The sequence below is a fragment of the Verticillium alfalfae genome, genomic scaffold (assembly GCF_000150825.1).
Source record: "Verticillium alfalfae VaMs.102 supercont1.10 genomic scaffold, whole genome shotgun sequence".
In the NCBI taxonomy this organism is placed as follows: domain Eukaryota; kingdom Fungi; phylum Ascomycota; class Sordariomycetes; order Glomerellales; family Plectosphaerellaceae; genus Verticillium; species Verticillium alfalfae.
Window position 1 is genome coordinate 620209 of NW_003315029.1, and position 12942 is coordinate 633150.

The following is a 12942-nucleotide window of genomic DNA, read 5'->3' on the forward strand; positions in this document are numbered from 1 at the left end:
GGCCATCCAGTCTGCGTACGAGACCTCGCGCGGGTGCAAGCGTCTCGTGCGGTTCCACGTGCTCGCCGTGGGGATAGTGTGGTGCTGCAGCAGGGCCAGATGCCGCGACGCGAACTCGGTCTGTAGAGCCCCCCGGAGCTGCCCTGATGTGAAGACGGAGGTGTTGATGCCATCGGCAACAAAGCGGGGGATATTGTTGCGCCATGTGATTTCCCAGTGGCCCTCGCTGTCCTGTCGGACGGACTCGATCGCGATGTCGACGGGAATCTCGCCGGTGGCAAAATTCTTGTTGCCAGACGAGGGGCTTGTGCTTTGTGGGCATCGGTCGCGCAGCCAGCCAGCAGGCACCTCGGTCGGAGATAGGTCCGGGCCTTCGATCGTCAGCAGGGCTGCGTCCGCCGCAGAAACACGGCAGACAACGGCAGCAGCTGACTGTCGAGGGGCCGCTTTGCGTCGCTTCAACGATGCGGGCACGAGGGGCGGGCTCGAGGCAGACGTAGCCGTTTTCGGGACACTGCCGGTGGCCTCGCCTTGCCGGAATCGCGAGCTCGTGTGGAATGACGTTGCAAGGGCAGGACATTTGACGCATCGAGGGGTCGGTGGTGTTCGAGTGATCAGGCCATCTGTGTGCCGAGCGGCAGCTCCTTGGACGGCGCGCAGCGCTCGCGAACGTGCGAACATGGCGTGTTTCTTCGAAGTAAAGGTACAAGAAAGACGGTCAAAATGGCACGGCCGCGAAACAGAAGATCATGAGAAACGGGCAAAGGAAAAAGGCGACGACTAAGAAGCCCCAGCTCAACCGACAAGCCGAGGAACATGTGCGATGGAAGCCGGGAGAGCTCCACGGTCGGAGCTCCACAGAGGGGTAGATCGATCGTCGAGAGCTTGGACCTAGACCTGATAGAGGCATAGTCTATCTATATGGGTTATATGTAACTATGCTTACTTGAGTACATGCTTCCCACGCACTCATCATGCGAGTGATACATACCCCTTGTTCCTCTTCACAGTATACCGTCATTTGTCATGAAGAGGCTGTTCCGGTCATTTAGATAGAGTCTCTTCTAGTCGTTCTCATAGAACCTCTTCCATTCATTCTCTTAGAGTCTCCCCAAAACGCATTCTACCCCTGGATCTCGCCCCAGATCCAATCACTCAACGTCTCGTTCGTTCCAATCCAGCTCTTCAAGCACGCCTCCTTCTCCAAGATGAGGTCCGCCACGAGCCGTCCAAACACGACGGTGCCCCAGTCATTGAGATGCGTGTTGTCGCCCTCCTTGAGGTTCCACTCGTCATGAGACCGCTGCTCGCCCACCGCCTCCACGAGCGCTTTGCTGTTCTTGTAGAGGTCGATGAACTGCGTCCTCGTCTCCTCCGCCGCCGCCATGGTCCTCACCCTCTCGTTCCTCAGGCTGTCGTCCGTCACGGCGCCCTTGAAGTTCCGCCGCGAGAGCGGCGTCACGAGGATGGGCGTCGCGCCGAGCCCTTTGATCTCGCCGGCCAGCGCGCCGAGTTTCTCTTGGTACAGGTCGAGCGTGATGTTCTTGGCCGGCTTCTGGTCGTTGTGCCCGAACTGGATCGTGACGTACACGTCAAAGTCGGCCGCGTGCTCGCGCACCGCCGTCGTGACGAGGTCCCAGTGGCCGCCCGAGACAAAGTCGACCGTCGTGCGCCCGTTGCGCCCGTAGTTGGCGCCCGTCGCCGGCGGCACGAGGAAGGAGAGGAAGCCGTTGCCCCAGCCGCCGCCGCCCTCGGACTGCACCGCTGTCGTCGAGTCGCCGGCGAGGAAGAAGGCCGCGGGCTTGGTGGAGCAGACTTTGGGGCACGAGGGCGCCGCCGCCGCGAGAACGGGCAGGAGGGCTGCTGCCGCCGAGAGGGAGGCCTTCATGATGACGATGGGGTGCGTCGGGGCGGTTTGATGAGCGATGCGAGAAGGGCTGCTGTTCAACGAGAGCATCGCTGCTCGATGACTGCAGCGACCGCTGGCTTAAATACGCCCTCGCCATCTCGGGGTAATGCGCGCGTGTCTCGACGAGCGCGCAACCCCATCGTCGAGGTAAACTGTCGATAGAGATCGCCCAAATGCCGTGGACGCTCGCATCGCGGATGGGATCAATTTCTCCGTCAATGGCGAGTGGCCGATGGCCGCTACTGCAGCGCCCTGAACCTGGTAATGTGGCTGCTTGCCGGAGCTAACAACGCGATTTTGCCTGTTCGAGCGTCCGGCTCGCGATGACTTCCTTCAATCGGACCAGCGGAACATGCCCATGATGATCCACCGTAACGCGGGGTTGGTGTGGGGTACTTGTGGAAAAACAAGCATACCTATTTCGCCGTCTTTCACAGAGCCCTGGGAGAGTTCACAGCAAATTGTGACAGTGCGCCTTGTTTGGTTCAAGTTGATACAATATTCAGACATTTCCTGATTTGCCTTGTTCGCCTGGCCGGTACCAAAAGGCTCTCTGGTTTACATGGGTGTTCGTCCACGGAGTACATGGTGGTTTTTCAGTCGCCCAAACTTGCACCGCATCATCTATTGCGATTGCTCGACCACCGCCTGACCATGACCTCCCGGATCTTGTACAACTTGAGCGCCGCCGCAGGACCCTGCTCGAAGGCCTTGTCGAAAATCGGCGGTGGCGGCACGTCGACGTAGACCAGCACAAGGCTCTTGTGCACGTGGGCGAGGACACGCACCACGCCATGCAGCCAATGCCATGTCTTTTGTGGCACTGGATGCTTGTTGTCCTTCCACCACGCGTGTGAATAAGAAGGCAAGATGATGACGCCAAATTCAGCGTGATCGAAGACAGGGCCCTTGGCATACAGCATCCAGTCCATGCCAAATTTGATGCCTGGCCGTGGGACCCAACCGAGCGACCGGAAATGATGGTATACCGCGTAGTTGAGCAGGAAACTGTCGTCGGGTAGCAGTGCTGTCGGCGGCAGAGGCGGGAAGACGGCGTTTTGGCGGAAGAGCGTCAATAGGGAGGACGTGTCGATTGGCGTCTTCGTTTGGAGATCCAAGACCTTGAGAGTGCCCAGACCGAAGCTCAGGAAGAGCGCTTCCTCGCCCGTCAGCTGGAGGTGTTCCTTATTCAGGATCTCCTCTGTCGCCTCCGGCATCTCGGGAACAGCTTTGTGTCGTAGAGAACCATTGGGCCATACCGCGTCACGTTTAGCGCCGTGTGGTGATCCATTGGTTGTCTTGTCACATATCGAGGCATGGCTTGGACTGGGAGGGTCTGAGTGCTCGAACGTAGCCGATTCGACGCGGGGCGAGAACCGCACACTCTTGCGACGTTTGACCATCTTGCCCTCGTCGGGCGCATTGTCATCGGGTGACGTCGCGTGGCCGTTGAGGTCCTCTCCTGTGGTAGGTATTGACGAGCCGTTCACTGCGTGTCCGTTTGCGGACTGTTGGTGCGGCGGGGTGTCAAGTGAGCTTTCACTGTCATCAGGTATCAGGTCTGCAGCTGCAGCAATGGCCTCTGCGGGAAGAACGGGGTGCTCAACAGCAAGAGGAACATCGAGAGACGAGTTGGGGAGCGACAAGAGCTCCAGCGGCCCAGTCGGCGGAGCCTGCACGGCAGCAATCACGGCTGGAACTTCGGGCTGGGGCACGGATAAAGTGCCCGCAGAGCTGCCATGTGCGATCGCGAGCCGAGCTTCTTCCAGTCGGACTTGGCGGATGGCGTCTTGCTCTGCCCTCGCTCTTTCCCACTTCATCTTGATACGCTCCTCTCTTCTACTCGTGGTCAATTCCTCGCTAACATGCGTCTGCACGAGGCCGCGGCGGACCTTTTCTCGCTTGAGCCAGTTGGGCTCGCTTCGGCTGAGGTTGCCTTTCCCGTAAAAGCCCTGTTCCCACAAAGCTCGGATGGCCTTATCATCGTAGACATGAACGGAACCCGATTCGGGTGACCAGACGGCTTCCCATATTACTGAGGGCTCAATTGGGGGCGGGGAAAGCACCTGGCTCGCCCACGCCCAGGCCAACTGGAGGAGAGATACGGGGTTGTTCGGGTAGAACGAGGGCAGTGGAAAGGTCCTGATCGGAGCCGGCAGGGCGTAGATCTGATGCAACGGGGTCGTCTTGGGCCGCTGGGGCCGCGGTTCTGCTTGCGCAGGAGACGCTGTAGAGGACTTGACGCCATTGGCGGCAGGCTGAGGTGCCGGGGACTGAGCTTCAGCCATGGCTATCTCGCTTCATCTCTGTTCTTTGTGATCGTTAGCTTTGCTATCCTTGATGCGATTCCCAAGTCGCTGAGGGAGAAGTAAGCCATGGACAAGCAGATCATATGCATCAGATACCGTTGTAGTCTATATTGTTTTGCCTCAGCGAGGCCAATGAAGGACACTCTAAGCACAATAAAAAAAAGGTGTCATCATCGTAAGATCTGGCCGAGGCGCACGACTTCGCGCGCCAGACCGCGTGCCGCCAGGCTTCAAAACCCTGAAAACAAAACGTCATGACTTACTCAATTGAGGGAAACTGGCCCCATGGGTGTTATGGGCAATGAGTTAGTGCAGACATTCGAGGACCGAGCCCGATATCTGATGCCTAAGTACGGGTTGATGGGAGAAGGAAGAGCCAGGAAGGAAATGGCGAGGTCTTCGCAGATTTTGGAGTCGGCTTTTCTAGGTCCCCACAGCGAGGCTGGCAAATCACAGGTGCCCTAATGGGTCGAGCTTCCAGCGGGGTCGATCCAGGGCGGAAAAATACGGCTCGCCGATCTCTGCTGTAACTACCTACCTAAGGTACCTAGGCAAGGTACGATGAGCATTTTTGACCTTGGCCAGAAAGACAGGGCGGCGGTCTGTCATCTCGCCAAGTGGGGCACCCATTTCGCAGGTCCTCACACGAACACCATCAGCCGTCCATTTCGCGTGAGAGTTTCGCATCGTATCTGATGCTACGTACTCCTTGTTCCTCGCCATGTGCAACCGTTGCGTTGCCCCTCTCCAGAGTCGGTGACGTGGCAGATATTGACGACTAATGACTTAAACGACTGCATGAATGGCGTTTCCCTGAAATCGATCGCCTTGCCCCCCAGATCTCATCCAGCACAACACCATGCTCGACCTTTCGCTTCTCGTTCAGGGAGCTGCGTACCTGGCGGGAACATGGAGCGTCTTCATCTTTCTGGTCCAGTGCATTGGTAATACGAGGATGTACGTGAGAGCTCAGTTCACCAAGTCTTTCCTGTCCTCATACCCCATTGACACGAGAATAGCTTCACAAAGTACGCCTCCCGGCCTCGTCCAGCTGTATCCTCGAACCTACCCTCGGCAGATGTGCCACACATCACGATCATCCGTCCTGTCAAGGGCCTAGAAACCGAGCTCTATCAGTGCATCGCCTCCACATTTCGACTCGACTACCCGCGCGACAAACTGACCATCCACCTGTGCGTCGCCGACAAGTCCGACCCTGCCTACGCTGTCCTCGTCCAGCTTGTACGAGACTTCCCTGGCTTCGACGCCCGAGTTCTTGTCGAGAAGGAAGACCCTCTGCTCCATGGTTCTGACGGCCACGTCAATAATCTGGGTCCAAACCCCAAGATCCGGAACATCAGCCGGGGCTATCGTGAGGCGAAAGGAGACCTCGTCTGGATAATCGACTGCAACATCTGGGTTGGGCGGGGTGTGGCAGGGCGCATGGCGGACAAGCTGCTGGGCCTGCAACATGACGGGAGTCGCGCGACGCCCTACAAGTTTGTCCACCTGCTGCCCTTGGTCGTGGATATCATGGGGCTCTGGGACCGTACTTCCGAGTCGCAAGCCCTTCTACCTGCTTCCTCGGAAACTGGTACTTTCTCTGATTCGGCAAAAGTCAAGCGCGATCAGTCTCTTCTCCCGCAAATCCAACACTACGGCGGCGGTCGCTTGGACGAAATGTTCATGGCGACCACCCACGCCAAATTCTACAGTGCCATCAATACGGTCGGCGTCGCACCCTGCGTCGTCGGCAAGTCCAACATGTTCCGCAAGTCCCACCTCGACATGCTTACGGACCCCTCGCGGAATCCCGACCTGCCCACCGACAAGAGCCACCCAACCGGCATCGACTACTTCTCGGATTACATCTGTGAGGACCACCTCATCGGTGATCTTCTCTGGCGATCAAAGCTGCCCGGACTTCGCAACCATGGTCTTGTCTTTGGAGACATTGCGATTCAGCCCATGGCCGACATGTCGGTGCAGGCCTACATTGCACGCCGAGTCAGATGGCTTCGCGCGAGGAAGTGGACCGTCATCGCCGCCACCATCGTGGAGCCTGGTGTCGAGTCACTTTTGTGCTGCTCCTACTCTTCCTTTGCTATCACCACCATTCCCTGGTTCAGCCAGACGTTCGGCATCCCTCAGACGTGGAGTGCCATGGGACTCGCATGGCTCGCATCGGTTACCCTCTGGATGATCGGAGACTGGCTCGCCTACAACAAGCTGCATGCTGGAAAGACGGTTGAGGTTGACGAAAACACGCCCAGGTTTGCGAGGGGCACCGGCAGTCCCGGCGGGGGCACCGCGCCGACCGTTCCACGAGTGGCTACCCGCGTGGATAGGGCGCGAGCTTCTCGCCTTGCCAATCTGGACCTGGGCCGTGCTGCTTGGGACGACCGTGGTGTGGCGGGGTCGGACTTTCAATGTGCGCATGGACATGAGCGTGGAAGAGGTCGGAGACGAATCCATCAGCACACATGGTTCGTCCACCGGCGTGAATGCGCAGACAGAAAATGCTCGTTCTCGAAGCAAGAATAGACTAGATTAGATGTTTAAGACTACACCAGTATCAAGAAGCTCGATGGCATTCCGTCACTTGTCCACATGTCGTGGGCGCTTGCTCCATTCGAGTGCGCCTTGGTGTTGACATTGCATCACGTCACATCCGGAATCGCCCCAGATCGCCGCATCAAAAATGCCTTACGAATACTCAAACTCGCTACATGCCGTGGCTGACTTGTACCATACATAACACATGGTCTATACATTTCTATCGTTATCTACAATGAATCTAAACATCTCCAATCCTACTGCATAACTATAGGGGGATGTAAGTGCCGTTGCGGCAGTCGATGCCCAGATTGGGATTCAGCTCCGCAGTGGCTTTCATGCAGATGACACTGGGCGCCGTCATATCTTGTGGATAGATGCGCATGTTGTCAAACTCGAAGCCCTGGCACGAATCATCCTCGTTACACTCGACAATGATTGCCTCGTTGTGCTTGAGATTCGGGAGGCCAACGTTATACCAGCAAGGCTTGAGAGATGGTTGGTTAGTGACAAGAGCCATGCCAAGTTTATGGAGGGGCCACGTACGTTGGAGGCGCAGGAGCCGTCGCCCGGATTGTAGCTGTTGATCGAGCCGGCCCAGTTGTCCCACTTGAAGTTGCGCATCTGCACGGACGAGTTGTTCGGGCGGTTCGCGGACGCCTTGCCCTGATCGCTGTAGGTCTGGGTGATGAAGATAGGGAACGTAACGTTGTAGAGGCGGATGTTCGACCACGAGACGTCCTTCACGAGGCCCTGGGGAGGGTTGGTCAGTATCGTACTGGACGCGCGCAAAACGGTCTTTCTGCTTCACGTACCTGGCCGCCGACCCACGATTTGAAACGCGCGGCGTACAGGCCTCCGGCGACGGTGATGTCGTCGAATCGAATGTTGGACACGGTGTAGAATTTCTTGGCGTCGGAACCAAGGGAGCCGATGCTCATGCCGTGGGTCTGGTATCCAATGATACTGCGCTCGACAACGACGTTCTTCGCGCCGTCGCTGATGGCGAAGGCGTCGTCGCCGTTGTAGATGACGCAGTCCGTGACGTGAACATCAGTGGCGCCGATGCCCACGCCGTCCGTGTTAAAGGGGAAACTCCAGTCCTCGGAGACAGAATCAACGACGGCATTCGCGATGCTGATGTTGGATCCCTTGACGGCAAGATTCCAGGCGACGGGCTTGGACGACTTGAAGTAGTTCATGACACCGTTGGTGGCTTTGAAAGCCATAAGATGCGGACGGTTCGGGAGACCGGTGCCGCCGGCCTTCGCGTTGGCAGACCACCATGCCTGGCCGTAGCTGTAGATCCAGCCATGTGAGATCTGAGGACATCGTCAGTTGGTATGTATCACTAGCGTTCGATTGCAATTCGACGCACATCTGAGTTGCCGATGTACTGTATGTCGGTACCCGCAAAGTCGAACCAGTGGCCGTTGCCTCCTGCGACGATCTTCTGCACGGCGGAGATATCCTGGGGCAGATGCAGATTGCCTTGAACCGAAAGGATCACGTTGGTGAGGTTCAGGGCCGCAATGGGCTCGAAGACGTTGTAGTTGGACCCCTCCTCGAACAAAATCAACGAGTCCCTGTTGCAACGATCAAGAACCTCTTGGATGGCTGCCGAGTCCGATAAAGTGCCCCCAGAAGCGGGGACCACGCACTGCTTGCGGCACGCTGCTGAAGCAGTACCCACAAGGAGGACGAGGCTGAGGGATCGGAGAGAAACCATGGTGACGAACGAAGGAGATCAAGGCGAGAATCTGTTGAGTCTGCTGGCTACGTGCCTGCTCCGTGCCACCCCAATGAGCTTCTTAAGTATGTTTAAGCATCTCGCCTTACCCCAAAATCTACCCCCAGGCTTCGCTCCAGACGAAGCATCCCGGAGGCTAATTACACCACGGGGCCGGTTCGTCAAGGGGTAACCACCTCTCAAAAGGAGACCTGTATGGACGGAAAAAGATGCGCCGCAGCCTTCACTCGACTAGCGACCGGACCACATCGTCAGGATATCCACTCCAAATATTACGGTCAGTCAAGATACAGGCCCGGATGGAAGAGGCTGCTGAACCGCGTTGTCATCTCCAGGCTTCGGTTAGTGTGCCGTCTTGGCGCGGCAGCTTTGGGCCGAACGTGGGCCGCGCCAGGGTCGTTCCCGGGGGGGTAGCGTTGCTGCCAACCTCTCAGATCGCGGGGTGCCAAGTAATTTCGGAGTGTGCTTTACTGCACCCCTGCCTTGTACCCGACTTGGATAGTAGCCTACGCAAGCCCGCACGGCCGCTGGGTTTCAGCGAGATTCCGAAGCGTGATCGTGGTCTTTTTACCTTCTTGCAACGGGCCGCTAATGCAGAAGTTTCTTTTAACACACTTTGTTTGCTTTTATTAAGGTACAGCGCTCGCTCTGTAGATGAATGGATTGTCACCAATTTGCGCAAGGTTCTCGGCAACGTTGATTCCCGTATGATATAGAGCGCGATTCGGCGTGCGCTAGTATAAACAACCTCCAACTGCTCAATGCCTAGAAAGCTTGCCATTCCTCCCACCAAGCTGTGGTTAGAAATATTTTGCAAGGCGAATTACTTGCGTTCGCCTGCTAAGTGTGGGCAGCTGGCTGACCTGCCCAATTTGAGCAAGCTGTAGTAAGGATCAACCATGTCTTTTCGACAATGCCATGTTCATGTCATACGGTCATGTATAACGTGGTGATGTGACGTGGCATGGGAATGAGTACCAGTCAACGTTGACAGAGTCCGACGGCGACCTCTTCCGCACGTGCCGAGCTGTGACCTCAGCTGACTGGTTTTGCAAACCGCAATAGTGATGTTCGGTATGAGTGAACAAAAAACGGGTTGGTTTTGGAGAGGTGTAAATATTTGAAGGAACTTGGATAAGGGTTCTGCATTCTACACACTTAAGAGGATGTTCAAGGGGTACAACTCGCCTGGCAGTAGAGAACACCCAGAACTCAGGAAGGGGCTAACTCAAAGGCCGATATATCTTGGTCTATATTAGTGTCGCGCCTTTGCTGTTGTAGTTGTCCCAACTCTCTCGAGTCCGAATTTCGTCTCTGGTACATAATCCAAAACATTCTTCATAATCGTATGGGCTCATGTTGCTCAAGCATTCCTTACTCGAGATACCTGCTCGATACCTGCTCGATACCTGTGGATGGAAACGGAGCAAAAGAGGAATAAAATAGTTTTTGAGCATTGTCGTTGCAAGAATGTGAGAAGGAAACGGTTAAACGGTCGCGACTGTCATCCTATCTTCGCACTGCCCATTCATTATGCCCAAAACTCAGAGGCGCGGCGGAACCTCCGAGTTCTCCCTCAGAGAGGTCCGCAAGGCTTTCATGCGAGCAGCCGCAATCATCATCGATTTGGGAAATTCATCACCAAGTGTCTCATCCAGAAGCATTTGCGCAATCATCTCTCCCGCCCTCCACGCCTTGACCATGCCCACACCGTGAAAGCCACCACAGACCCACTGACGATGGCGTGAGGGAAACACTGTTGTTAGGGGTCCGACAAACGGCAAAGCATCTTGTGTGAAACCCGAGTATTCCAGACCAAGAATCAGTGATGTGCGCCGATGAGCCTTCCACAGCTGAAGAGACAACCCTGATCACCGAAACCGCGTAGGTGCGCCATGGGAAGTAGATCAGTCTGGCTGTCGTCCCCGGTGGCCCTTCGACCCATGTTGGCACGTCCGACGACAATGCCCCCATCTTGACGCTGGATAAGATAGTCGTAGTCTTTGTCTGCGTAGCGTAGCCAGAAAGAATACTTGCTGTCAAGGCCCAGAGCAGATTTCGCGTTGACCGAAGCGTCTTCTTTCGATGCGACAGAGCCGTAATGCACCACGTTTCCTCGGACAGGTGAAATATACGGACGCAATTCAGGCAACAAATGACCAAGCCAGCCGTTTGTAGCATGTACCACGGCTTTTGCACGTATATCGCCTCTGCTTGTACGAACAGTGGCGAATGGACTTCCGGGCCGGTCGTCGATCGAGAGGACGGGTGTGCCCGTTTGTATATTGACTTTGTCGAAACTGACCAGAGTTGCTAAGAGGTTGGTGACCATTTTATATGGCCACACCGAAGCTGCGGGAGTGGTGATGGCGCCAACACAACGAGCGGAAAGCTTCATCTCCCCTTGCAGCACTGTGGTGTCTGTGCATATCTTGTACTTGTCCGCAAGATTGGGGGCATGCAATCTCATATCTTGAAGCGCGGCTACGGCTTTTGCAAAGACCGTTTCATCGTAGTACGCGTCCACACCCTGTACGGGCACGAAGTCACACTCGAGTGAATTGGCGTGAACGATATGAGCCATGACGTCGAGGTGGCTCTGTTCAAAAGCCGTCATTTTAATCGCTTCTTCCAGTCCAAGCCTTTGCTTGCGATGATCCCAGACGGCATACGTCATGGTCTTGATGTGTCCTCCATTTCGGGCTGTCGCACCGGAGCAAAGGCTACGCGCATCGATAAGAGTGATGTTGATATCTGGGCGTCTCGACAACAAATTGTGGGCAATACTGGCGCCCGATATACCGGAGCCAATTATAACAACATCGACAATTGATTGAGGCCAAGCAGACTTGTGGTCCGACAAGGGGTGTAGCTCGGAGTGCCAGAAGGGCTGGGTGGAGTTGGCGACGGGCAATCCAGGGTCAACGACGCCTGGTTCGTAAACACCTTCGGGTGAGCCGGACATCTTGAGACAGATAATCACGGCACGGAATGTCTAAATGGCTGGAAGGAATATCAGGAGTGTTGCAACGATGAAGAAAAAAACTGCCTTATGTACCCCTCAACAATGCTGTGTTGTGCGCCTGACGCGTGATGGCCCACCAGAAGCCCGGGCCGGTACAATACGTTTGGGCCTCCGCCGGATACTGGCATGTTGGCATCACATGGCGAGGCGCTTTGCATTTGATCACGGATCAAAGAAGACCATGGAGGAGATAGATGGAGATCTAGAATAGTGATTTTCCTGTTTTTCAAGAGAAGACGAAGATATTTGCTGGCCAAATTGAAGCGATGTATTCAACGCGTTTGTCATCCCTTCGCTATGACATGATCATGATCACTCGCCCGGCTGGTCACCGGCTACTTGACCAAGCTGGGAAAGGCAGGAGGCCCACCCCCGCAGTTGGGTGAGGTAGTATCGCAATAGAGAATGGTGCAGTTCCTGAGACCCCTACTCTAGTACCTCTAAATTGTGAGGACAGCTTGACACGTGGAATGAGATCCAGTATATTGGACTACCAGGTGGCATCGTTGCACGTGCCCCTGTTTCCCCTACAGCTTAATCTTAGTGTCTAATTCGGTGACCGACGGGCATACTGGAAAGCAGGGACGCTTGTTGTTTCGATCCCTGTAGAATTTGCCCCCAGACCATGGAATAACTACCCACCTTGTTGAGTTCAATCTCCCCTCGACTTATCTGTAGCTCAATTGTTGGAAACGGATCAATAAGGTCCATCTACATGAGTTAAAGTAGCGACAGGGGTTGAAAGTGAAACAAAAACTGATCAAATGACCCAATACACATTACGAACCAAATCCTACTTGGCGATAGGCGCTTTCATCAGAGATGTATCGGATGGCGGCCCACCGAACTTGACCCAGAGGTCCTGAGGTCGATACCAGGCTACATGCTCCTTTTGCAGAAGCTGGTCGACAGCTTCACTTTGGCGCTGTCTGGTCAGGGTCAGTGCCTTTTCCGCGAGCTGCAATAGTCGGGGTGGATCTGGATCTAGATCATCAAAGACCGTGACACTTTCTGACCCTTCCTCAGCATCGGTATACAAAGCTAGATCCTCGTCTACTTCTGGAATTTTGAGCACATTCTGCGCGCTCAACTGGGATTCCTCCAGTTTCTTGTTTGGTGCTTGATCAACAAAGATATGATCGAACAACACTTCCGCAATCTTTCCTCCCTCTCGTGGGTTACGGCTTCGTAACAGCGTCGCAAGATCAAGAATAACCCACAGGAAAGACCGCGTGAAGTTCTGCCGTTCGATTCCGTAGAACAACTGTTCCAACTGAAGAATGGCTTTTGATATATAGCCACGATCTGCCAGCAGCCAAGCTTTGAGATGGAAGCATGACAGTGCCTGTCGAAGCTGTTCTCAGAGCACCCTCTTGTTCAATTTGCTCAAGAA

At 55.4% G+C, this 12942-nt stretch overlaps 7 protein-coding genes across 7 annotated transcripts in view; 1 reads left to right on the top strand and 6 right to left on the bottom strand.

Moving 5' to 3' along the window:
• VDBG_07641 (predicted protein) overlaps positions 1-681 on the bottom strand; it is a gene marked incomplete at both ends in the record, with an annotated part of 1695 nt that extends 1014 nt beyond the window's left edge. The window contains one exon of the mRNA XM_003002136.1: positions 20-681. Within this exon, the coding sequence (XP_003002182.1) occupies positions 20-681 (662 nt within the window). The remainder of the gene's footprint in view (positions 1-19) is intronic.
• A 442-nt stretch (positions 682-1123) lies between these two features.
• Positions 1124-1957, bottom strand: VDBG_07642 (conserved hypothetical protein; the record flags this gene model as incomplete). Its single annotated transcript, XM_003002137.1, has 1 exon — positions 1124-1957. The coding sequence occupies one exon, from the start codon at positions 1955-1957 to the stop codon at positions 1124-1126; it is 834 nt and encodes a 277-aa protein (XP_003002183.1).
• A 572-nt stretch (positions 1958-2529) lies between these two features.
• VDBG_07643 (tRNA-splicing endonuclease subunit Sen2) lies at positions 2530-4197 on the bottom strand (the record flags this gene model as incomplete). The annotated part of the gene is made up of 1 exon (XM_003002138.1): positions 2530-4197. The coding sequence occupies one exon, from the start codon at positions 4195-4197 to the stop codon at positions 2530-2532; it is 1668 nt and encodes a 555-aa protein (XP_003002184.1).
• Positions 4198-5077: 880 nt separating this feature from the next.
• Positions 5078-6762, top strand: VDBG_07644 (ceramide glucosyltransferase; the record flags this gene model as incomplete). Its single annotated transcript, XM_003002139.1, has 2 exons — positions 5078-5175; positions 5238-6762. The coding sequence occupies 2 exons, from the start codon at positions 5078-5080 to the stop codon at positions 6760-6762; spliced, it is 1623 nt and encodes a 540-aa protein (XP_003002185.1).
• Positions 6763-7042: 280 nt separating this feature from the next.
• VDBG_07645 (polygalacturonase) lies at positions 7043-8503 on the bottom strand (the record flags this gene model as incomplete). The annotated part of the gene is made up of 4 exons (XM_003002140.1): positions 7043-7261; positions 7321-7527; positions 7590-8096; positions 8153-8503. The coding sequence occupies 4 exons, from the start codon at positions 8501-8503 to the stop codon at positions 7043-7045; spliced, it is 1284 nt and encodes a 427-aa protein (XP_003002186.1).
• A 1565-nt stretch (positions 8504-10068) lies between these two features.
• Positions 10069-10227, bottom strand: VDBG_07646 (conserved hypothetical protein; the record flags this gene model as incomplete). The annotated part of the gene is made up of 1 exon (XM_003002141.1): positions 10069-10227. One exon carries the CDS (start codon positions 10225-10227, stop codon positions 10069-10071), a length of 159 nt encoding a protein of 52 aa, XP_003002187.1.
• Positions 10228-10346: 119 nt separating this feature from the next.
• VDBG_07647 (FAD dependent oxidoreductase superfamily) lies at positions 10347-11489 on the bottom strand (the record flags this gene model as incomplete). The annotated part of the gene is made up of 1 exon (XM_003002142.1): positions 10347-11489. One exon carries the CDS (start codon positions 11487-11489, stop codon positions 10347-10349), a length of 1143 nt encoding a protein of 380 aa, XP_003002188.1.
• Positions 11490-12942: the final 1453 nt, after the last annotated feature.